We start from the raw sequence: 25375 nt of genomic DNA, 5'->3' as shown, positions 1-25375 counted from the left end.
CTGCGTGAGGTACATGGAAACCATAGGATGTATTTGGTATTATAGGTAACAGACATAAACGTTCTCGTGTGGGATGTTTGTCGTTATAATTTATCTGTGTTCTAATAGATGGCATAAACATGTCCTGATCCCCAGCTTGTTTGAAGAGTGCTATATCCGGTAACCTCAGAGAGGCTTGGATGCTGATTGACGAAGTGGATGTTTGTGTTTTCAGCCTTTAAGGTCAGCGTGAATTAACGTGGTTTGTTAACCACTATTTCTGCAATCCACCATAGAATTCTATACTTATTCTTACTATTTTGGCCATTGTTTTAACAGGCGCTAATTATAACATCCAAGGTTAATGTATTTTAAAATGGATATTATTATTAAGTCCCTGATAAACATGATAAAAGTAACGAATCAATGGCAAAAGACGAAACTGGAGGACAACATGCTATGCAGCTGATGTGTTCAGATGTGTTTTGTCCACATCATGAGTCTCTTTTCATGTGAATGTATGATGTAATATCTCCTGAACACAAAAGTTAGCGATCAGGATCAGTTTTGTCTCATTTTATTGACAATTATTAGAATTTGTTGAGCTCCCTTAGTCACTATCTAATTTATATATCGTCATAACCCTTCTGAAGAAGACCGCCTCCATGGTCAAGTGGTCGTTCGCGTCTGCCCTTTGAGCAGAAGATCCGGACTAGTACAAGCAGCCCCTCGAGTTTGTTCCTTGGTATGTCAGCACCATACCAATGTGTTGGAAAACGCTTGGGACATTTTTACTGAAAAACTATCCATATCTACAATGGTCGAATTCGCTAGGCTGTCCTTTACGCGAGCCAGCATCCTACGATCGTTGGTGAAAATTCCTGAATTAAATTCCTGGGACATTAAATGTTTGTTTGTCAGTACATTGTATATGCTTGTGAATCCAAATAACGGAATTTGGCAGCTAGTGTGAGTATGCCATATTTGTCATGCTGTCAGTTCTCAATCTGAACTCAGCAGCTTAACAAACTCTATATCACTGAGAAACATAGTTGCAATCGATTATTCTGCTTGTTTCCCTGGGTCGTTTGGTACAAAAGAACACCGTGTTTTAACTGTAAAACGTTGTTTGCAAGCTTCATGGCTTTCTCCTTTCAGACTTTCAAGCGTAGCATCTCATGGCAAATCCATGGAAAATTTAGTTATATTGATTCTTTGACAATGGTGAAAAGATGAAAGAGGTTTAGTTGACTATATGCCTTCCTCAATCATTTCTTACTTTGCTAAAGAGAATATCCAAGACCTCCTATTGTAGAATACCTAATCTAGAAGTGACTCCAAACTCCAGTACTGTTTCTAAAAGGGGCGGTCTTATCCTTGAAGCCAAACATAGTAAGCTGACAAAGAAGACGGGTGGATGGACAATATATCTACAAGAACTACGTTTTCGTCAGCAACTTTCATTGATACTTCTCTTTTACCGATCTTGTTTCTCAGAAAACAGAAATGCATTTAAGACTTTCTACCATGGTCCTATTCCTGACTGGTGTAGGATCAGGATGTTGCACTTGCTTCAACGCCTCTTCTGTTGTGGCGGTAGATGCGCATATTGAACGTTACATATTTAGGAAAGTAAGGTCACAGTCTGTCTATTCCTGTGCATCGGCATGTCTGATGTCTTCAGTCTGCATGTCCTTCAACTTTGAGACCAAGACCCGCATCTGTGAACTCAACAGCAACAGCAGTGACCAGGTGGCAGTCACAACACAGTCGGGATTTCTCTTCAGTGACATCAACCACTGGCCTAAGGTACTGTTATATCATTAATTATTGCTATGTTTCACACACAATAAGGCTATGTTACGCATATATTGTCGCGAAGCAATATACATGTGTGCCAACGTTCACGGCACATCTTGTCGCCAGGCATATACTGTCACAAGTGACAAAATATGCCAGAGTTCACTGCGTATATTGTCGACATTCGTCAGAGTAAAACAAATATATTTGGAGATGATGATGTTGTTGATCATGATGGTCGTATTGATCATGATGATCATCATTACATTTATAGAAAACATGTTAAACTAGATTTTAATCTCCTCGACAGGGATATATAGTGTTTGTTTTGTTTTAAACATATATTATTAACATATATGGACAATGGGATTGGGCAAAAGTTATCCAACTTAGGTGGCCCTTTCCCTACTCTCTATGTACAGACATTCATTATACATACACATACACATACACATACACATACACACATACTAATACATACGTATACAGAAATACATACATATGCACATAATCATATATACACATAATCATATATACTCACACATACATACACATACTCAAAAACATATGCAGATATTACATTTATAGTAACAAAGAGACTTATATTTACACAAGACCACAAACAGAATGTTTGCAAGAATAACATAGACATACATAAGAAATGCCTATCTAAACACAATTTACTTGTATATACACATTAATCCAAAACACATGCAAGGCTACATATATATAATTACACAATCATACATACACTTATATACATGTACATATATGCACACATACACTACATACATACACATATACCCTTGTATATGCATGCATACATATATATACATACGCATACATATCTACTAACATACACCAAGATATACATACGCGTAAACATTATGCTTACAGACAGAGGCAGAGATACCCATGTATTCATATACATGCAAGCACTTTATACACTAATGGCATAATTCATAATAAGTGGTCGCAGAGCGATATTCTATATCTATGATGAAGGGTTACTCGTATCTATTTTTGAATGCTGTTGAAGATGAGGTTATTGTGACTTTCAGCTAGGGATACATCATAGAGAATATTTTGCATTGTGCATGTAGTTTCAGCTTTTATAATGTTAGCGAACATGATATTTCTGGGAATAGTGTAATTGGGACATGCAAAAACAAGTTTCCACAAAGTTTCCACAAGAGCAGGACAAAGTATCAGATTAATTTACTTTAAAGAGTTCTGAATTTAGGGAACTGCAAGAATGCCTTAGGCATGTATGTAAAATATTAGCTCTTCGGTTACCGGTTGAGAAGTATAGAGGTGGAGCCGCAATGGTTGTTTTAATATTATGTTTAAAATTTGATAATGATGTTGCACTTCTGTATTCCGGGGTAACTTATTCCATAGTTAGATTGAAGAAGGTATAAATGAGTGTTGTTACGTAACTGTTCATGCATGCGCCAAATTCATGGTGTTCTAAATTCGTAACTCATATCTACTAATAGTTGATACTGTGGGTGGTGAAGTGTCATGTAAATACGATGGACATAGGTTATTAACAATACTGTAGATTGTACAATTGTTTTTTGTTTTTTTTCCCTCTATAAGATAGTGATTCCCATCCTGTCTCAAAATATAAATTAGATCTTGAGAATTTAGGAAGACCTGTTACTATGCGAGCGGCTTCGAGTTGAATCATTTCAAGTTTTTTCCGAATTTTCTTGTCTGCAGTTATCACATACCTCTGAAGCATATTCTAATATAGGCCTTACGAAAACAAGATCGACTTGGGACAAGTTTGGTCTGTCAAGTAAATATTTAACGGTTCTTAACGAACAAATAATTTTGTAAGCTGAACGGCAAATGTTATCAACGTGAGTTGTCCACTTCATATCATGAGAGAGAGTAACGCCCAAATGTTTGTGCAAGATAGATGCGCTAAGTGCAGTATTGTTATAAATAGTATATGCACGGAGGTTTTGACAATGGGTGAACAGAATAAATGTTATTTTGTCCGGGTTAAACTTAACTAGCAATCTATTGGCCCAGGTATTGTGAAGCTCTTGATCACTGTTTAATCCGTGTTCTATCATTTGTAAGTGAAGAGATGATGTACCAATGGAAGTATCGTGTGCCAAAAGGCGAGTAGAATTCACTAGATTATCAGTGAGATCGTTGATGTAGACTAAAAACAAAAACTGACCTAATACCGTGCCCTAGGTGACACCAGCTCTGGTGAATTTCAAAGATGAAAAGCTGCCATTTACAAAAGCATTTTGTCTCCTCTGACTAATATAGTCTTCTAACCATAGTAATAGCTTGCCCGTTACACCGTATTTTTGTATTCTCTTTCAGGTTAAATCCTCCTTGGGGCACTTATTGCATTTTCCTTGCTCAAGAAAATCTACATGACATAGTTGTAACCATTTTCCTTAATAAAAAATGTTACCGCACAAAAAACAGCGTTTTTGTATGATTTACGACAACCCCAACGGGGCCTCACCCTCTACAGGCGACACACGCCGAGGGGAGCGTACAGACGTACTTCTAAGACCGCTGAGAATTGAAAACTTCGTCCTACTTATTGTGGAATATTGAAGACATGGCTCAATCTGTATGTGTGATATTTTCCCTTTCTTTCTTGCAAAGGCGTAATTCCTCGCATTTATTGGTTTTATATGTTGTCCCTCGGCCGCCACGTGCTCGTTTCTCGTATGGAGGCCGCTGTGTAGCTTATTCTGTTTGGTAAAATTCCATGTTCGGGTACAACCTACATGGCTTTTTTTATCTTAACTTTATTTCGCTTTTCAACCCGGCTGTAACTTTAATAAATTGCACTGCGGGCGCAAGTTACTGTGGTTTTTTTCCCGCTCGGGGGGGAGGTTTACTACGCTCCCTTTATATGTTACAAATGTATACACGGCCTTGGCTATCGATTTTGCGTGTCGCATTTTCGTTACGCCTTTGCATATGTTGTGTTGTAATTATACATATATCTTTCTGCAATTTTTGCAATTCGCACTGATACATATCATCCCCTATCCATTTAGAGTTGTCGGTCTCTTGCAGACTTTCAAAGGTTGTTTGGGGTGCGACGCGGCGATACCACCGCAGAACTCCCACCCTAAGTGCAATCGCTGCTTGGCGGAGCAGGGCCACGATGACCAGTCGTGTGCCATATGTGGCGCCTTCACTCCCTGGGCCAGAAAACGTAGACACGCTGACTTAATTCATTTTACGGGATTATTGGAGGCTGGGGCAGACATTCGTTCGGCAAAATCTGACCACCCCCCCCCCCCCCCCCCCCCCCCCCCCCGTCAAAAGGTAAGGGCAAGACGACCAAGTCTTCCGCCCTGGTCCCTTCCACCTCCACTGCGCCTGTATCGCAGTCCGGGGGTGACGGCTCTCGGGTCCTCGAGGTACCCCCCTCCCCTGCACCTTTTAACCTTGCTGATGTTTCGGGGCTTCTGCGGTCGAAGGTTGGCGTCGATGTTCGAGGATGTCAAGTACCAGCTCCGGGCGGGGCTTCCCCGGGCGTCGGCGTCAGATGCGGTTCGCGGTCGCTCCCTGGCGGAGGGATGGCCCAGGCCTTAGGGCGCCCCTTCCTGTTCCATCTACTTCCTCTCTCGATGAGGAGTCGGAGGCTACCTTCGGCTCGGAGTCGAGGGGTGAGGAGTGGATGGAGGAGGGAGGGGATGACTCGGAGGCTCTGGGGAGTTTTTCCTTCGCATCCTCGCTGAAGCAAGTCAGGGATAAGATTGTCCAAGTACTGCCTCAGGTGGCTGCCCCTATGCCCATTTCGGATCCGTCTGAGTTTCGCCTTCTGGGGGACGCGTTTGCTCCGTGCAAAGCGCCCCAGGTGCGGCTCCGCATTCTGACTTTGCTGGTACTCGAGGTCATCGGTCCTCTGCTATCGGGTGCCCGTAAAAGGTTCGATCTTCCCAAACTTACTAGGCGGAGGACCGTGACTTCGAGGTGCCGGTCGTGGATGAGTGCGTCTGGACTTCAGTGACCCTGGTGATGTCTTCGACCCCCACTTAGCCAAGGCTAAGCAGGGCCGGCGTTTGCCACCCTTCCCTATGTGCGGGGTGGAGCTAAAGGCGGCTTACGTCTGCTTTGAGGAGCAATACCGTAAAGCTGGCCAACAGCTCCGTATCGCCGTCCACTCAGCTTACCTGTCTGCTGTGCAGCGTGAGCTGGTGGCGGAGGGGCAGTCCGACTCTTTGGAGTTGCCTGGCCACTCACCGAGGTCCACAGTCATCTGGCGAGGGATGCTATCCGTAGCTGCGCCTCCCAGTTGATGAGTGCAGTCATGGGCATGCGCCAGCTGTGGATGTCCGTGTCCATGTACTCGGCATCCACACGCCAAGAACTACTTGCGCTCCCATATAGGTTTGGTTCTACCCTCTTCCCTGGGGCGCAGCAGGTAGTTCGTGAGACCGCTGTGTTATACGCATCCATCAAGGACTCTAAGGCCTTGTTGGAGGTGCCTAGCACCAAGCTGCACAAGCTGGCCTCCCCCCTTCCCTCCACCTATGCCGATACGCCGGATCGGAAGTCCAAGCGTGTTTGGAAGCAGCTGCTTCCTTCAGGCAAGGGCGTTGGGAGGGGCAAGAAGGGCAAGCCCCAGGTGGCCCAACCGTTGACAGTCCTCGGGCTGCCGTCTGTTGGGGCTCATTGCCTGTTGCCGGAAGTTCCCGTGGGCGGCCGACTCTCTCTCTTCCTGACGGAATGGGAGCAGGTGTCATCTAATCCCTGGGTCATGTCCACACTCGGGGAGGGCCACTTACCTCAGTGGAAACTTCTTCCGCCACCCTTCTCCGGGATAAGGCACACTCTGGTGCCCGCTACCCGAGAGAAGGCGGACATACTTCGTGCCGAGATCGTAGCACGGCTAGACAAAGCTGCTATCAAGCCGGTTCCATTGAGACAGGAAGGAGAGGGTTACTACTCGACTTATTTCCTCGTCACTTAAAAAGACGGAGGGTTCAGGCCTATTCTCAATCTGAGAAAACTGAACAAACTCATAGAGGTACCGTCCTTAGGATGGAGACACTGCGCTCAGTGATCTCTGCTGTCGAGACCTGGGAATGGCTGACGTCGACAGACCTCAAGGATGGCTATCTCCATGTACCCGAGGGTGTTCACCAAGCTGATGTTGATTCCTGCCCAAGTGGCCAGGTCGCAGGGTCGGTTCTGTCATCCGTACCTCGACGACTGGCTGCTACGAGCGCTATCTCATCATATGAGTCAGATAGCTACACAAGCGGTGTTAGACATTCTGGTATCTCTCGGGTGGATGGTCAACCTAACGAAGTCAGATCTGAACCCTACCCAGCAAACAATTCTACGTTGTGACAACGTTGTGACAGCTTTGACTTTTCCTTGCTACAACGTTGTGATGTTACGTTGTCACAACGTAAATCTGTAGACTCCCAGATTGGTTGGTACAACGTTGTGCGTAAACCAAAATACAGCCAAATCAAGACGTTGTCACAACATCCGTTTTTTACGTTGCTACAACGTTTATCCAAAACGTCGCGACAACGTAGGTATCGCATACATATGGCGACACTACAGCCATTGCAGCATGTTGTTGCAATGTCTATGTAGATTAACGCCTGTCTTATTCCTCAATACCTCCCAGGCAGCCTGAAAAGTTTGTACAAATCTAGTTAAGACATCAGGTACCAAGCAAAACAATCTGCAAACTGAATTCACTTTAACCCTATCCATGAAACAGCAAGTCAATGAAATGCACTCTCTTTTGGCAGAGTTTGAAATACGGCCAAGATAAAAATCTAAATGTTTTAAATTACATGTACAATTTGGTTATATAATATTTATTTTCCCAATCAATTTTCAAGGCTATGTGCAAATTGTTCACAAATGTTTCAACACAATTAAAAGATATTTGATTTTCCCACGAATTTGCAAATTAAACCCATCAAACAATAAGCCCTGCACAAATTGAAACATTTAAATTTTCTTGTCCTTACCCCATACATTCAGCATTGAGAGCAACACTGTGACAAACAGAATAGTCTATGCATCTGATGTCCTAAGATCCATTTCCCAGCAACGAAATGACAACAGAATTCTGATTGAGGTGACCTTTATTTATTTATTAAATGATAAGTTAGAACTTGGGCTGAGTGGCTGAGGAGCCTTTTCAGTCCTCAAATGAAAAGTCACAGGGATGATATTCAACTGTATCCATAGTCTCCCCTTATGCCTTGTTAACTGAATAAAAAATGACACAAATGTTATAAAATGGCAAGGCAAGGGACATATTTCTGATGTAACAAAATAATGGTTGTATTCCCCAAAATAATATTTTGATGTACATACCTTTCTGTCAGTGGTGTACTTGAACCAAATATGCTCCCACAATACTGTTTTCTCCACCTGAAAGAAAAACAGAAACCACAAAGTATCACATTTTTAAATAAACCAGTACTGTATAGATAAATCACATTTACTTAGAGTATGATGTAACTGGTGGTAGTATTGGCAAATAGTTTTATCAGTCAATAGATCAGCTGTAGTTATTCAAAAGCAGTAACTTTACCTTTCTGTTGTACATCACAAACTAGTGATTCAAGTGAATATGTTGGCCAAGTTTCTAAAACCTTATTTGAAAAATATATACATAAATGAAAAATATATATTGCCAAATAAAATATATAGTTCCCATATTTGAAGCATGAATGTTGAATATGAATTATAAATAGAAGTGTTAACACTTTAGGGTATTTATCCTAATCAAAATTGTGATTATTTTTTTTTAATACTAACCTTGATATTTTCCATATTAATATGCCAGGATATTTATATATGTTCTAACATTTACAAAGATAGAAACATGGGAAAATTAACAAAATGCAATAGCTTATACAATACCAGACGAAGTTGAAACAGCTCTGTAAATATTTTTTGAAATTTATTTGTTACTACGTTTATTAATATACAGTAAACTACTGTTATAACGAATACGCCTATAACGATCTAACGGATATAACAAACTAAATTTTAAGTCCCGACTTTATGATGTAGTTATGCTGTACATATGCTTATAACGAATTACGGTTATAACGAACTAAAATTAGTAGTCCCTTTGAGTTCGTTATAACCGTAGTTTACTGTAATACAGTTCAATATCGTTAAACATAATTCTGTAGTATGGTAGCCTAAGTGGCAACAAATGGAGATCGAAAACCGAACGAATATAGTTGCTATCAATTCCATTGTATTTTTTCATTGGTGCACACTGGCTACACCTATCTCACCTTAATAATCAAACAAACGATGACCAACTCACTGACAATATATGGTGATATTTAACTTTTGACTATCGACTAGCTTATCATCACCAATATGACAATACCCAAAACACACCGTTAAAGCGCGCGACGAGAGACTCGTTTTACCTTTGCTCGTTTTCATTAGAAGGGAGTCGGACATAGATCTAGTTATCGGAAAATGATGAATTGATTATTTTTTGTAAATAATAAAAATACACCATGATAAGCGTCTTGCTGAAATAAACTTTATAGACAGCACCAACAACCTGATGGTCCACATTTAGTCTACTTCAGTCAGTGCTAATTAGGCCTTTTCGGAAACAACAAGTATGTTTCTGTCTCTTCCCGAAAATACAATTTTTCATAACATCATTGAGCGCATTAACACTAAGGCTATAACTTGTAGCCTACAGAGAGTCGATCTGAAAATACTTCCATTGTTTTGATTCCCTCTCTTCGCTGTATAAGAGAAATCAACCTAACCTTTCCCATAGCCTGAATGAGCTACATTCACAAAAATCAAAGTCAGAAGATTAGTACATGTAAACTTTAAATAGTAATGATTTCCGAAATAACACGGAAGAAATGGCGATAACTGTCAGTGGTCAGTAGGCGATGCATAAGTTAGGCCTATTTACAGACCTACACGTTTACGATCGAAACCCGAACATAATATGATGGCCACAAAACGCCGCCAGACTGAATTCTGGTCAAACATTTACTGCTTGCCCTTGGTAATTACCCTTGGTATCCATAAAATAATAATATGGAAAAAAGTCTTGGCTCTCCTTCACCTCTATATACATCATGTTCTGTATATCAAATATTAATATCAACACTGACGCTCAGTGAAAGTGACCGGCAAACTGCATTCTAAACCCTGCCACTGCTGAATAATATGATATATTTAAATCATTTGACGATCGGCATGTACAGAAACATATCAACAAGCGGAGGCTGCTTCTGAAAAATTAACTTACCTCTTCCGAATTCACAGATCATCTGTCCAGTTCCAGTTGCTGCACAATTTCTTGGTTGTACACTTTTAATACGTCTAGAGTGAGCTTGAACTAAGATGCCTGTTGACAACAAATCTTCCGCGACAATGTGACGTCATTCTGATAGAACGGTGTCATAGAGATACGCAATTACGTCCTGGAAATTTTAGTATTAAGAGATGAAAATTCAAATGCCGAATATATAGAAAGGTAATGCATTACAGCCTTGATATTCTGACAAATTCATGTTGATTTTGATAAAGCAGTTCTATTCCTTTATGACTATCGAGAAGCAAACTCTATAACGTTTCACCAACGTTTCAGAAAAGTAGTTACAAAACGTTGTGTGATGTCCAATGCACAACGTTTTCACACCGTGAATGTGCAACGTTGTCATAACGTTGTGAAATAACGTTGCACGTTGACGTTATAATAACGTTGTGACAACGTAATATCAGGACGAATATATCGAGAATGTTCTCGAGACCCCAGAGTGGCTCATTCCACACCTTCAGTGGTGGACCAAGGACGAGAATCTGTCCCAGGGGCTCCCCCTCGACACTCCCGTTCCGTCTCTCACGGTTCAGACAGACGCGTCACTCTCCGGCTGGGGAGGCGTTCTGAACGATCACACTGCCTCGGGACTGTGGTCCCTGCAGGAGATCGAGCTGCACATCAATGTGCTGGAACTGAGAGCGGACAGGTTGGTGTTCGAACGCTTCTTGGGTCTGCTTCGTGGCTAGGTGATTCGTCTAGAAATGGACAACCAGACAGCGATGAGTTACATCCGGAAGCAGGGGTAACGGTTTCTCCGTCGCTTCTCCAAGAGACGTGACAGTTCCTCCTATGGTGCGACCTTCACGCTATCAGGCTGATACCTGTTTACCTCCTGGGGGTTGGACAACGTCCGTGCGGACGCTCTGTCTCGCCTGATCCTCGCTCCTCACGAGTGGAGGCTCGACCCGGGGATATTCGGGATTATCTCCCGATTATACGGGTCGTTCCAGGTGGATCTGTTTGCGTCTGGGGTGAACCACCAGACACCAGTAATCTGCTCTCGAGTCCCAGACCCGAGGTCGGTGGCACCGGATGCCTTCCAGCTAAATTGGACGGACATAGTTCTGTGGGCCTTCCCACCAGTTCCTCTGATTCCCCGGGTCCTTTCTCAGCTAGCCATTCAGCTTGCGCGGCTTCTTGTGCTACTGGCACCTCTTTGGTTGGCGCAGAGTTGGTTTCCCGTAATACTCAGGTTTCTGGCTCAGCCTCCTGTTCTATTAGCTTTAAGACCGGACCTCCTATCCTAGAATGGGGCACTCCACCCGAATCCTAGGATTCAGTGGGTGGCTTGGCCACTGTCAGGAATCGCCTCCAGAAGACCGGTATTCCTACACGAGTTGCAGACACAATACTGGCTTCGCAGAGGGATTCGACAAACGAAGGAGGATAGATGGGCCTGCTATGCCCGCTGGTGTGTCGATAGAGGGCATGCATATCCCTTTTCTGTGGAGTTGGAATACATGGCATACATACATGGCATACATTTATTATAAAATAATCCAATCGTCGCCCTGGAGAATATAACTAATCGAATGTTAAGCGCGCTGTAGAGGCATAATGAATATATAAGTTCTTCTTGATTGTGTAGTACAAAATGTTCAAAAGTCTTGAACTGTAGTCTGTTTGTGGACAAAGGACAAACACATGAAGTATGTACAAGTAACATAGAAAAGATCCAGGAAAAAGCTTGGTCTTGTTCAAAATGAATAGAGGAAATATGATACAAAAGCGTACAGTGTGAAACATAATGATGGCGACAAGTAGGGTGTGTTGCCACAAATTTATTTTGTTGGCTTAGGTGGGACTATGTAAGTACAGCTATAGCTGTGACCAAGATGCATCTGTTTAATGACATCTTAATGTAGGAAGAAGTCAGAAGATGATGGTCACTTTCAGAATATAGATGCCGTTGGCATAATACCTAAACAGGTACTGGTCAAGAGGTCACAACACATTTATGAATTTATCAAATCATCAATGTCTGCAAGACAGTTGATCCAAAATCGCTTTCCGCCTTGTTTGCATGCAGATATCCTACCATCAAAGGTCCAGAATGAGTACATTGAGGTGGCTTTCTTGAGTTCTAGGAGCCTTTTAATTAGTGAATGGCGATGTTTGGTCAGGCCTTCAGTGATGACGATTTTGTCAGGGTTAGAGGTTTTTCGTTTGCGTTTTTACATGTACATATCATTTTTCGTGTTGTGGAATACAAATTTGAAAAGTACTTGGGCTCTGCCGTTGATGATATATTGTTGTCAGTTCAATCCTGTATATGTATTAACATATATCTGCCCTATTTAAATTACATTGTAAAGAATAGTTTAAAAAAAACATTCTTAGCAAAACTAAAGTTGTATTCAAAGAAGTGTCATAGATAGATAAATACATACGAGTACAAAGACATTCAAAAGTTTTACAGATGAATTATAAAACAGTATAGTACCAGTTAATAACTAATATATCAGAGGTATATTCTAACACCACCTATTTCATAAAATAAAAAAAATCTGGTTTCTGGTCATAGATTGATATCTTCAGTTATTTTCTATATATACAGTTTTAAGGTCTTCAGAAACCCATGCTTGCTGTACAAGGTGACTATGCTTGTCGTAATACCCGAATAACAGGTTCAAGTGGTCAGACTTGCTGACTTGGTTTATGCATGTCATCTATCCGAATTGCGTGGATTGATGATCATGATATTAATCACTGGATTGTCTGGTCCAGACTCGATTATTTACAGACCGCCGTCATATAGCTGAAATATTGCTGAATGTTGCTTTAAACATCAAACCAAACCAAAACCAAAGATTACAAGTCCCATATAGATATAAAAAAATGTCAGTCTTAAACATGATCTAGCAGAAAATCCTAGACTGCCCAGGTTTGCTGCCACGAATACAGCCCTTCTGACAATCTGGGTAATGCAGGAGGCTGCAGTGCAGGGAATCTTCAAATTTTCCGAAAAGTTCAGTCTGGGTTCCACTAGGCAGCACTTCAAGGAAGAAGTCCCATTCGCTGTCGCGTGTAGAGGGGCAAGAGTCTGACCAGCCTGACTGTGCCAAACCCTATTTGCTGCGTTTTGTATTTAATCTGGACATCATAATCATAATCATTATCATAATGTGGCTAGTTATATTGCGCTGGCCTCCACACTCGGTGCATGCTCAAAGCGCCAACAATAATTTGACCTGTGGGTACTCGCTTTTCATTCTCATTCTCATCTCCCTGGGGAGTATACAACGCCCTGTGAGGCGATTGGATGTTAGCAGTCGCATTTCATCTATATCAAAACAGCTGGAAGAAATATTGGTTTTGAAACATTTTACATTTCCAAATTTGGCTGGCTGAACGGTCAGCTGAGTCTTTTTGTGTATTGGAAGCACACGTAATGTCATATGCATGTATTGTTTTACACAGTCACTCGCTGGCGCCTGCTCGGAGAAAGCTTGTCCAATGTCCAGATGTTATCTAGATCGACTGGGTCGGGCTTCATGTGAGACGGGTAAGCTATTGACTTGAACAGAACATCAACACTATTTTACATTATCATTCATTTGGAATCATTTGGCTTGGATTTGGATGAGGAAGCATAATGAGAAAGTGTGTCTGGCCGGACAGGTTAGTGGTTCGATCCCGAGCCGCGTCATACGAAAGGACATAAAAGAGGGTACCATTTATTACTAATGTGCTAGGCATTAAGGGGATAAAGCAAGGACTGGTCTAAGTGGAGTATCCATGTTAAACTGTGGCACGGCATAACTCCTGGCTAGAACAAGCAGCAACACACGCGCGGAAAGGCGAGACGTTGAACCCTATTTCAGTTCACATGACCAGAACAAAAAACCTTGATCATGTTGAAAGCAATGTAACTCCTGCAAGAACCATACCCATGAAAAGAAACCGAGTTTCAACCGAGTATAAATGATTCTTTACTGACAGTGACCTCTAAAATATACTGAACCGCAAAAGAAACGTCACCATGAATAGATATATGATATACCTTATTTGTCCAAACACACTAAACATACTTTGAGACTTGACCAAACTCATCACCAAGGTTGAAATTAAAGTGTCAAAAATTCTTAAAGTGAAACACAAAACTAGTCTCGGAGAAAATAGCATCACAAGTCAGTATCTCGTGTGTCCGCCATATGCATTAATGAGTGCCGTGCAACGTCGATACATGGAATGGATGAGGAGGTTGATGAAGGCCATAGGCACTTGAGCCCACACTCTGAGAAACGTCTGACGCCGTTCAGCTGCTGTTGTCGGCCTTGGTCGGACGTCATTCAGCCGTCTTTGAATCTCGTCCAACAGGTGCTCAATGGGATTTAAATCGGGACTGAGGGCAGGCCACTGCATGTTTCTGATGCCATTCTGCTGGAGGAAGTCTCTTGTTGCTCTCTCAGTATGGGCACTGCCTTTATCATGCTGAAACTCTTGATTGTGGCGACATGCCAAATTAGGTATGTTGTGTGGTCTCGAGGCTTGATCAATGTGCCGAACTGCTAGTACACCATTGACTCTCCTGGACCGATGTTCTGGAAGACTACAGGGCCGACCCTCTGTGCACCCCATTCCATGATGCTTGGACCACGCCACGAGTCTATCTCAACAACACAAGCATCCGAATAACGTTCCCCACGGCGCCGCCAGACTCTCTCTTTCTGCCATCTGCTCTTGAGATACAGTAACTCCTCTCGTCTGAGAAGAGGACTCCACTGCTGATGGCACCAATGCTAGTGCTGTGTTGCCCACTGAAGACGGTCCCTACGATGACGTGGTGTAAGAATTGGTCCTCTGTGTGGCCTTTGACAGTGGAGGTGTCTGCTCGTCAATCGTCGACGCATGGTGTCCACACTAATGCGTCTCTGTTGTGTCCCTATGGTCTGTCGAGAAGTTTCCGCAGCAGTAATTGAAAGCGATCTTGAAGATGCTGTCACACAATCTGACGATCCTGACATCGGGTGGTGACCCTTGGCCTTCCACTACGAGGTTGGTCATCTGTTGTGTTGGTGGTCTGGTACCGTTGCTGGAGCCTGTATATGGTCCTTACGTGGACTTGCCACTGGCTACTTGCCAGGCGGTTTGTCCAGTTTGCAATCGTCCAAGGGCGTGGTGTCGCTGATTTCTTGTCAATCTTGGTATGTGGTAGCAATTCAATAACGAATGAATATTATCCGATCTGCGTGGATTTCTATAGGGCAAGAAATGGTGGAACGCATGTGCATTTAAATTTGCACTGAACTAACATGCATCAGGTTACCATGGCCGTTGCCGTGATGCGTTTGGCTCGGTTTTATTGTGATCTGCTTTGTTTTTTTATCATCAAATTTCATTTTTCACGCAATGTTACTTGGGGTGACGTTTCTTTTGCCGTTCGGTATATATCAGTAGCCACCACATTTATCTGATGTTATTAGTGGGTTAAAATCTAAGATCCTGATTATGACCGATTCGTTAAGTAAAATCTATATCGCTTTTGTTGTTATTTAATGTTACAGAGTTTCAAGGCTGTGCAGCACCACCTGCTGTTGCCAATGCTGAGATGCATTATGACGGAGTGTACGAAGGAGCAGTGGCAGAATACACTTGCAAGAACAACTTCATGATGTGCACTGCTAGACACAGCAGAGTTTGCCAGTTGACAGGGAATTGGAACGGTTCTGTCGGCCCGTGCGCACAGTACAGTTGGGACAACCCGGTAGGATTGTTATGTGGTAAAATTAACGTTGAGTGTGAATGTATCTTCAAGGTAAGGTGATATGAAATGCGGTGTTACGTCGCGTTCAATATTATTACACTTTAACAACGACGTTCATGCACGTACGTGTGTGTGTGTGTGTGTGTGTGTGTGTGTGTGTGTGTGTGTGTGCGTGCGTGCTCGTACTAGCTTGACCACTTATTGTTTTAGGTCCATAATGCACCACGCTAGGCAGGGCAACAACAAGTACCAACTTTTAACGTATTCTGGTATGACGCGGTCGGGGATCGAACACCGACCGTCCCTTCTCCGTGTATAATAAGGATTGTGACAAGATGGAAAAATATCGACCAAATAAAACTGCGTTAAGAATTTATTAAGAAACAACACGTAGTGCACTTATCAATATACTCTTGAATATAGGCAATGGAAGAAGAAGCAGATTTTGGGCTTTTTTGGTCTTTGGCACTTGTTCTGGTTCTGTCTGCCCTTGTGTGAATTATTACTTATAAGACGATTCTTGTAGCTGTGTAAGAGAGGGAAGGAACAGTATGTGGCAATAAATGTATAACGGAAATTCAATTCGATGTTCATCGCACAAAGGCAGGTATCAGCAACAAAGTGAGTGAGTTAAAATTTAACGTCATTATTTCAGCCATATAGCGACGCAACAACAAAGACATTCGTACAATAAAGCACATCTGAGAAGCGGCATTAATTTGCTTTGGCAATACAGATTTGTGCACAACTGTTCCATAAACAGCATATAAGAGCATGCAATTATTTGGATGTTGCCGAGACAGAGATAGTTATTGTACAATTAATACGTCCTTGCCATAACAGTTTTTATTAATAATCCGCAAATTAAGGTGGATTGTTTGATGTCATAAATAAGCAAGAATGATTTCCAAATATCCCGAAAGAAGTTATAAAATCAAAGGCGGTAATTAAACATAAAAGACCTGAGTTCCCGTATGTTGCCTTCAAACATGTTCAATTGTCCGAGTTATGTTTGTTTATTTACGACTTATCATGGAACTTTCTTTATTACGTTGATGTTTGCGAGACGTACGTAAACTGTTGACAAAATGATACAGAAATTATCAAGCTTGTGAAAAATAATTCATACTTTTTTTGTTTACACAGGTGATGAACTCCCGCTTGGTCGTGCCTTGTCGGAATTCAAGGCGTTTCAAAGTGGCAACGAACATCACTCCAAAGGCCGCTAATCGGTAAAGGATAGATATTTGCATTCATAATTATGGTGAACAAAAGAACAAGAGTGAGCGCTCAGAGAATGTTGTTACATGTATTGAATGTGTATTTGTCTCCGTGGGAATTCCGGGTTAGAGTTGGTCTCAAGCAACATATGCTTGCCAAGCAACGGTTCGAGTGGTCAGGCACAGTGACTTGATTAACAGCGTGTCACTTTAGCCCCCGACGTTTGGTCTCCACGTTTGGTCTTGTAACAGGACCGGCGCCCATGCCAGAAACAGCCCATGAATTCATAGACGGTAACTGTCGCTGGATCGTAGCCATCCACACTGTAACAAAGTTTACCCTCTCCGCACGTGAACGTCTTTTCACCCCCATTCTTGGCGTGCTAGATGTGCAGATCAGGGTCGGTCTCCATGAGATAACATAACCAGTTCATAAAGGCCTGGGAGTATCTTCTCTTGGGTTGGTAGCCTTGAGTTGGGATGACGGCTATGGTTTTTAATTTCAGAAAGAGGTTTTGGAAGATTTTCGCGGAGAGGATGGGAGTGTCACCAGCTCTACAAAAGGATCCATGCCGTACTCTGTCAGGAAATTCAAACTGTCTTTGAAACACAAGCATCCCACGGTCGTCTGTAAAATCTGTAGCCCTTTTAGAATCTCAGCTGGGGGTTTCACCAGATGTGGGAGCATGCCCTTCATGATCAAGTGTAGATCATACTCCCGCGCGTTATGAGCATAAATGACGTCATCCTTCTCAGGGGGCTGGACGGGTGTGTTCTCCTTTGTCTCCTCCTCCTCAATCAGGGCGGGTGCGTCCACCTCCATGGCATCCTCCCCCTCCTCCTTTGTAGGGGGCTTGCTTGAGAGGGTTCTGTCATGTTTTCTTTTGCCTAGGTGTGCTGCTGCCCCCTTGCGTACGTCCTCCTCTTGGTTCCTCTTCTTGGGTTTTTTGGACAGGGTCATCAACCATGCACACACGTCTAGCGTGGTGGGGCCTTGAAACACTTTCTCGCGGCTGGAAACCATGACCTTCTTCTCTCCTTTGTCGCTTGACCGATGCACCGTCCACATCATAAATGCACCACGCACAAATTCGGGATGTGCACCCCCGTCTCTTGCGTACATTTAAAATCATAGTAGAGGAATTTGTTGTCTCGTCGGACTTGGTTGTAGCATCCCGCCTCCCCCTCCTCTGCATCATTGGCTCCACGTAGATGGGTGACGTAGCATCAATCATCTGGGGTCACGGGTTCTCAACATACTAAGAATGAAGCCCGCTTATTGGCGTCTCCAAGATGCAGACAAGCTGAAAACAGGTCGGTTGTAACAGTGTTGATTTCGGAACCATCCTTGACATGTCAAGCAAGACATCCCAAGATCTTCCTTGACTCCACAAGGGGTAGAGTGGAGGCAGCGGTGGCAGTGGTATTGCTTGCAGCAGGGATGTTTTTCGGGATGAACATAACTGTGGCCGCAGAGTTCGCTGTAATGCTTAGACCCATAAAAGGCTGCCATGGAAGTGATCACATCGTAGTGGTCATGATAATGGTATAAATGCAGCACGGTGGCGTCGGGTGGTGCCTCTTCACACTTGTACAACAGACTATTGAACACATCTTTACTGTAGACTTTCAGTTGATAGTTGATTTGGGCCAAGGCACGTCCCACACGTTCTAGATCGACCAGGCTCTGACAGGGGCCTTCAGGAATGCCAAGGCGCTGAAACAATCCCCGTGCCTATTTGCCTTGAACATCTGCTTGATCCGTTCTCGTCAGTCTCTTTCTCAGCCTTGACCATTCTTTGGTCGGAGGGTTGGGCTTCTGGGCATAATGCTGTGCCAACACAATGGCCTTTCCCAAACAGGATTGATCTTCGTTCATGATCTGTACAAGGCACTTTTTGTGTTCTAAAACTGATTTCACTCCCAGCATGTTAGTTAGACGTCGGCCACTGCCTGATCCTAGCCCCCCAGGATCTGTTACGTGTACTAAAGTCGCAACCATGGTGGCATCGATGGCAAGGTTTTTGTTGGACTGTTGGACGTTTTCCACGGCAAGCAAGATATCTTGGCCATGGAGATCTTCAAAGCGGCGAATTGGAATCCGTTTAATGGTGTCCAAAGAGGGGTGTCGGATACCCAGACCAATGCGATCCCCCTTCTGGCCTAATATCTGTTGATAGAAGTCCTCGATCACCCTTTAAAATAAAGGTGGTAGCTCTAGGGGCAGGCGGTACGGTTTCCAAGTAGTTTAGGTTCAATGTCAAACGGTAAGTATGGTTAGCGCTTCTTAACCATAGGGATCAAGACGTCTCTGCCTTCTCCAAACGGTACGGTGTACTCTGTTTGCCAGTCATGATGAACGTCTGCCCTCCTTTATATAGATAAACCTTCCCCCAATCTGACCAATCAGAAGCTTGGGTTGTCGACCCATCAGAAGGTGGCCCAGGGTCTGTGCTGGTCTCTGATTGGTCAACACATCTGGCCAATCAGAACCATGGGTTGTCGAGTAATCAGAAGACAGCACCTGAGCGACTTGTGCTTTCTCTCCAATGGAAAATGCATTTTGTTCCTATGAAAAAACAAACACAAGGGTCGTGTCGATTTGGAAAAAAACGGGGCTCAGTCCAGGCACCGAAACAGATAAATCGGCGTGTGTTGTCTTAAGAAAGGGAATTGACACGCACACCCGAAAAAATCAGGATCGAAAAGGCTTCCCATCAGAAGCTGGGGTTGTCGTCCAAACAGGAAGCAGGGTTTCAGTGCCTTAAAACATTTTTTTCCATATGTTAATTCTGGGGTCTGCAGATCAACCTCTTAGAAAGCTGTTCAAAATCAAACATATTTGATTGGCTACAAATACAAACAAACAGCCTTTATACCAATCTCGTCAAGAACGTAATCACTTTGCTCCAATTCCATACACCTTTTTTAATCAAACATCAAATGAGGATTCTACAGCGCAAAGAAAAACTGGCAGAACCACCATCGTCTTTTCCAAAATTGGTGCTTGTTTTGTATTCGAGCTGTAAACATTTTTAAAAGCATATAATATACTAACAATATGTCCTCTTTTTTTTAGACTAAGTACAGATTTTTACGGAGGAGGAAATCTCCTGTATCATATTTCCTTCCGACTGAATGAAAACAGTCTAGTATTCAACTCACTCATCTCCGGTGTGTGGGGAACAGCGATTAGGCTATCGCCGGTCCCATTGGCAGTGGGTAAAGAGTCTCTGGTGGAGATACGACTGGACCGAGGCATATACATGGTATGTTGTTGTTTCTTCAAACATCCTCTACGCGAGCTTTGAGACGATCACAAACAGGAAGTAATTACTGCGTCTGAGTCTGACCAACAGTTAAATAAGACAACTTACGTTTTTGAAGCAGTGAAGGCAATTATCCACTGTATAACATTCAAAAATGTCCAGCAGACTTGTAGGTGTTCCTGACCGTGATAGTCTGCACTAACAAAAATCACAAACTAAATTGTAACGGTCCCTTTCAGTGTAGAAAAAAGATAAGGATTAAAACTAGTTGCGGAACATTTAAAAGCATTAAGTATTAAGGAACATCACAATATAAAAATGGGCTAGAGATCGTCAGTAACGGATAATGAAGGATGTTCCATTTGATTCCTTGCAGCTAGGATCAAATGTAGATGGATCAAGCATACATAACTTCACAGACAGATACCCGGATGCGATTCCGGAAAGCATCTGGTTCTTTGGCGACGCCATCCTCACAGCAGTGTACATCACCATGTAACGTTGTTGTCATGATCAACTGACTCTCGGTAACAAACCCTGCAAAATGAAAACATCCCACAGCAGAGCTTAAGAGTTTTGGACTTACAAAGCAATGAGAACATTGTGTCATTGTGCGCAGTCAGCGGAGTATCAGACGTTTCTTTCATACAATGGGTGACACATTTGACGTCACTCGGCTTGTGTACTCCTCATGTCGCTTTTTGCTGACGTTTCAAAAACGTATGTTGCATAACGTACACGTCGTATAAAGAAAAATATCCAGTGATCTTATGTTTGTGACACAATGTAACCATATTGCAAACCATGCACACTTGCTTGATTATCTTTTGGACGGTATTTGTTGATTTACAAAGGGAATTTGGTATTTGCTGTGTTTTGTTTCCTCCTTTTCGAGAGAATAGAAGCATTCGCATGTTCTATGTATTGCCGATAATATGTTCTTGTTTATTAATCTTAATAAAAATCACAACAAACGAAACTTCTGGAATGTCATAAGAGATGGTGACACTTTTTGCAGTAGTTCCTACTGCCTATGGAACGTCCCTTATGCCATCCTTGGGCTGTGCATAGTCTTTCCCATTTTAAATGATTATGCAATTGTTTCAAGAGATAAGACGCTATTTAGCATTTCAAGCCTGTCGCGATCGTTCAGCCCCTAACTGCCGTACGGAATACCCCTTGAGACCAGTGAGACAGCAAGGACCGTTTCATATTTAGATCCACGTTGTTTGTTCAAGGTTTTCAATATTCAATGCCCCAGTAAAGCTTTCAAAAGAGTTTTTATAGCAGACATGTGGGGGACATTTGACGCATCGGTGACAACAGTTATGTCCGATGCAATTTCCTATTTTGACTCTGATGCTCTTTTCAGATGAACACTTGGTTTGGCTTTGCATGTGTTTGTGATGGTGCCACTGTTCGTAGTTTACATTGTTTTAACGTGACCTGTAACGTGTAATGGGATGTCGTCAGATTTTTGTGTTGCAGTAGCGATCACTAAGGCCTGATTTTAATAAGATTGTTACGGCTCATCCATGAACTTTAGCTCTATTCCACCATGTTTAACAATGCCTGAACATCCTTGTCTGCACAATGTTAGTTTTAGTTGTACATTCCACATTTAAAAGGAGTACACTTCAAGTATATGTGTAGTATATATTGTGCTGAGGGATGGTAATGTGCACAGGTCCTTTAGTATGTTCATGGACCCACTAATATATATATATATATATATATATATATATATATATATATATATATATATATATATATATATATATATATATCACGTAATTGAATTCCCAGTCCATCTCCTCCATATCTCCATGTCTTCACGAAATTAAAACTAACAGAAGCAGTGCACATTCGCTGCCATGAGCAATCAGTCAACATAGATAAAGGCTATTTCATCCGCCTTCTATGAAAATCCTTATCTGCACCGTGTTAGTTTTAATTGTACATTTATAAGTAGTTGATTCCACAATTAAAAGGAGTAGTACACTTCAAGTATAGGTTTAGATATGCATCTTGCACTGAGGGGTGGTAATGAACACAGGTCCTTAAGGATTCTCTCACGTTCTTTACATTCCTTACATAATATTGTAAGAGGAAAGAAAATGTACATGTAAATTCTCTCATTTGATGTCCATTACTTATAAGCCAATGCTATCAAAACTGGTGAGTTATATAAGATTATGTATGGAAATGTTCCACTGACATGTTTTCTCCTATTGTATCTAATTCCTGTATCCAATTACATCTCTGTATCACTGCCGTGATATACGAGAATAAACATCATTCATACACACTGGTATTGTATTTGCGAAAAAAGAACGTTTTTATTGGTCTACAATAACTTTCGCCATCAAATCCCTATGGTCAACCATACACTTTGTGGTCTGGACACATTACACCAACCTCGCTCTTGAGTAAAATAAAGAAGTTGTTATCCATACATTGTGTCTACTTTGTCATCCGCCAACTTCTATGTAATGCCTATCACACAATACCATTAAACACTGCGGTATACATGCAATCAGCGTCTGATCAAGTGTTTGCGTACCCTGACCATTATTCGCCAACGTTCATTCACAGAATGAAAGCCACTTACCAGTATTTGATGGAGTTTGTTGTTGCAAGGATACCCCCTTCATATTGAAGGTGTGGACGATGCAACTGCAAAAACTCTCTCCCGAGCACCTCTCATGAACTCTTTTGGTAATTGGAAGTACCTCCGACAAACTCGAAATGAACGATTACAACCCGGGTCGTCTAATTTTAAGAGCTTTACTGTGCCTGGGTTGTCTAACCATGCATGAGTGGTTTCTCCGTGTCTCAGTGTAATCCGTGCAGTCACTGACCCGTATGATCTGTTTGAGAGAGATTTTCAGTGGGTATAGGGGTGTTTGGGTAGGGACAACTTGAGAGGGAGATTAATAAAGCAGTGTATATATTCAAATTCTTAGAAATGGAATACGATAAATTAAAGGTTTGTTTTCAATCAAGAAATGTACATGTAAGTGAAATAACATAGTTTGACAGCTTAGAGATCAATAGCAGATAATAACCACATGTAGGTAGATCGGAAGTTACTTGATATTTTAATAGCAAATGTGTGTGAAACACTTGGTCATGTGTAAACGGGCAAAAAACATTTTTATAACATTTCCGACAGTACAGTTGAATTTTGTTTGAACTTGTTGTGAACAGTGAAGTGTCCATTTGGAATAATTGTTGAATCGTATGCTTGTCATAAACGTTAAAGTGTCTATGTGGAATAATTGTTGATTCTAATGCTTGTTGTGAACAGTGAACACATACACACACAGACAGACACACAGGCAGACAGACAGACAGACAGACAGACAGACAGACAGACACACACACACACACACTACAATACAAGTCGTTATATAAGTGCAATAATCTTGGACGCGACATTGAACCCTATTTTACCTAACTTCATTACAGTGATATTAAGTAGTTTCATCCAATTTCTGCATATATGAGTCATTTCCTTTAAAGAGGCCTAGTTCTTTCAACCATAAGTTCACCATGACGTGACTGGTGATTCAAAACGATTGTATAGGACGGTTAAGGGAAAATGTGCAATATAAAAGTGTGCCAACAATATTCTCTCTACAAAGGTATCATGTTAAGACCCGCAGATCTGTATCTACAGGCTGGAGTGTCTGTAAAATATCTAAGTTTCCATAATATCTAAGATGCAATGCAATGCAATATGGCCATGGTAATTCCTTTCAATCTCAGCGAGTTGACGCTGCTTTGAGGCATGCTCTTGAAAAACAATATCAAGTCCTGAGGTACTGTAGATATTGTTCTGCTAAAGTGCCAACAGTGATACTCATCTTCCAACTCTATACGTTAATATGCACATTCAATGCACAACTCATCCGTGAAGATGCAGGGTAGAATAGGTCTTCAGCAGCCCTTGCTTGCCATATAAGGTGACTATACTTGGGCGACTCATGGGATCGGGTGGTCGGGCTCGCTGACATGGTTGATGCATGTCATCGTATCCCAGTTACACGTATCGATGCTCATGATATCAATCACTGGATTGTCTGGTCCATACTTGTTTTTTTACAGACTTCTGTCACATAGCTGGAATATTGAGTGCGGCGTTAAACAAAATTTAACAAACAGACAATAAATTTCAATATGGCCTGGGTTATTCCTTCCCACCTAGGCGATTTGACAGTGCTTCGGAGAATGCAGTAACAAGTACTTTAGTACTGTAGATGTTGTTCTTCTTATGTTCCAATAAAGGTGTAGTGACACACATCTCCCATGTCTAAGCCATACGTAAATATGCACATTCAAGGCAAAATTAGAAGATACATTCGAAACGAGTGATATATTTTGTGAAGGGACCATAAAATCTTCTCGTTTCCATTAAACTATATGATCAGTGGACGTTTTACTTCAGGACGGTGCATGCCAGTAACGCACCAAGGACATGTTTAAGATTTCCACAACTTTGTAAAAACATTTTCTAAGTGAGTGAGTTGGGTTTAGCGTCGCTTTTAACAGTATTCCAGTTATATCACGGTGTGTCAGCTTGATGTTGGAGGAAAGCCCGAAGTGATGAAGGGTCACATACGTTTACCACTTTGGCGAAACCCACGAGCACGGGTATGGTGGTGACAAACCTAGAAACATAATCGGGGAAATCATAGGTTTCTGGCGTGCCCAAGGGACGCAACTCTGCACAGCGAATCGCGGCCCCTGGGCCACCCGTGCCCCCACACAGCCAAGGGATGTGCTGCATACAATACATATGTGGAGACAATGTTAAAAAGTGGGTGTACACAATTATTTTACGAAGTGGCTTCACAATACTATAAGATTCTTGCTCCAGGACAGTGTATGATGAACTATAAGATTCTTGCGCCAAGACAGTGTATGATGAACAAAAAGTGCTAACTTCAGAATTGTTTTTCTATTACTCGATATCAACAGATTTACATGAATTCATACTTGATAAACGCAGGTATTTCTGTGGAATATATGCATCCCTTAAATC

General features: G+C 42.1%; 1 protein-coding gene across 1 annotated transcript; it reads left to right on the top strand.

Annotated features, from left to right (window-relative positions):
- The first annotated feature begins 1485 nt into the window (after positions 1-1485).
- Positions 1486-20827, top strand: LOC139472898 (uncharacterized). The gene is made up of 6 exons (XM_071255361.1): positions 1486-1788; positions 13553-13637; positions 15640-15839; positions 16986-17071; positions 20139-20328; positions 20705-20827. Exons 1-6 carry the CDS (start codon positions 1486-1488, stop codon positions 20825-20827), a joined length of 987 nt encoding a protein of 328 aa, XP_071111462.1.
- The last annotated feature ends 4548 nt before the right edge of the window (positions 20828-25375 follow it).

Source organism: Haliotis cracherodii, unplaced genomic scaffold, assembly GCF_022045235.1.
Source record: "Haliotis cracherodii isolate W230 unplaced genomic scaffold, xgHalCrac1.p SCAF_25, whole genome shotgun sequence".
Classification (NCBI taxonomy): Eukaryota; Metazoa; Mollusca; class Gastropoda; order Lepetellida; family Haliotidae; genus Haliotis; species Haliotis cracherodii.
Note: the sequence above shows the minus strand (reverse complement) of the source record. Positions and strands in the feature narration are given on the sequence as shown.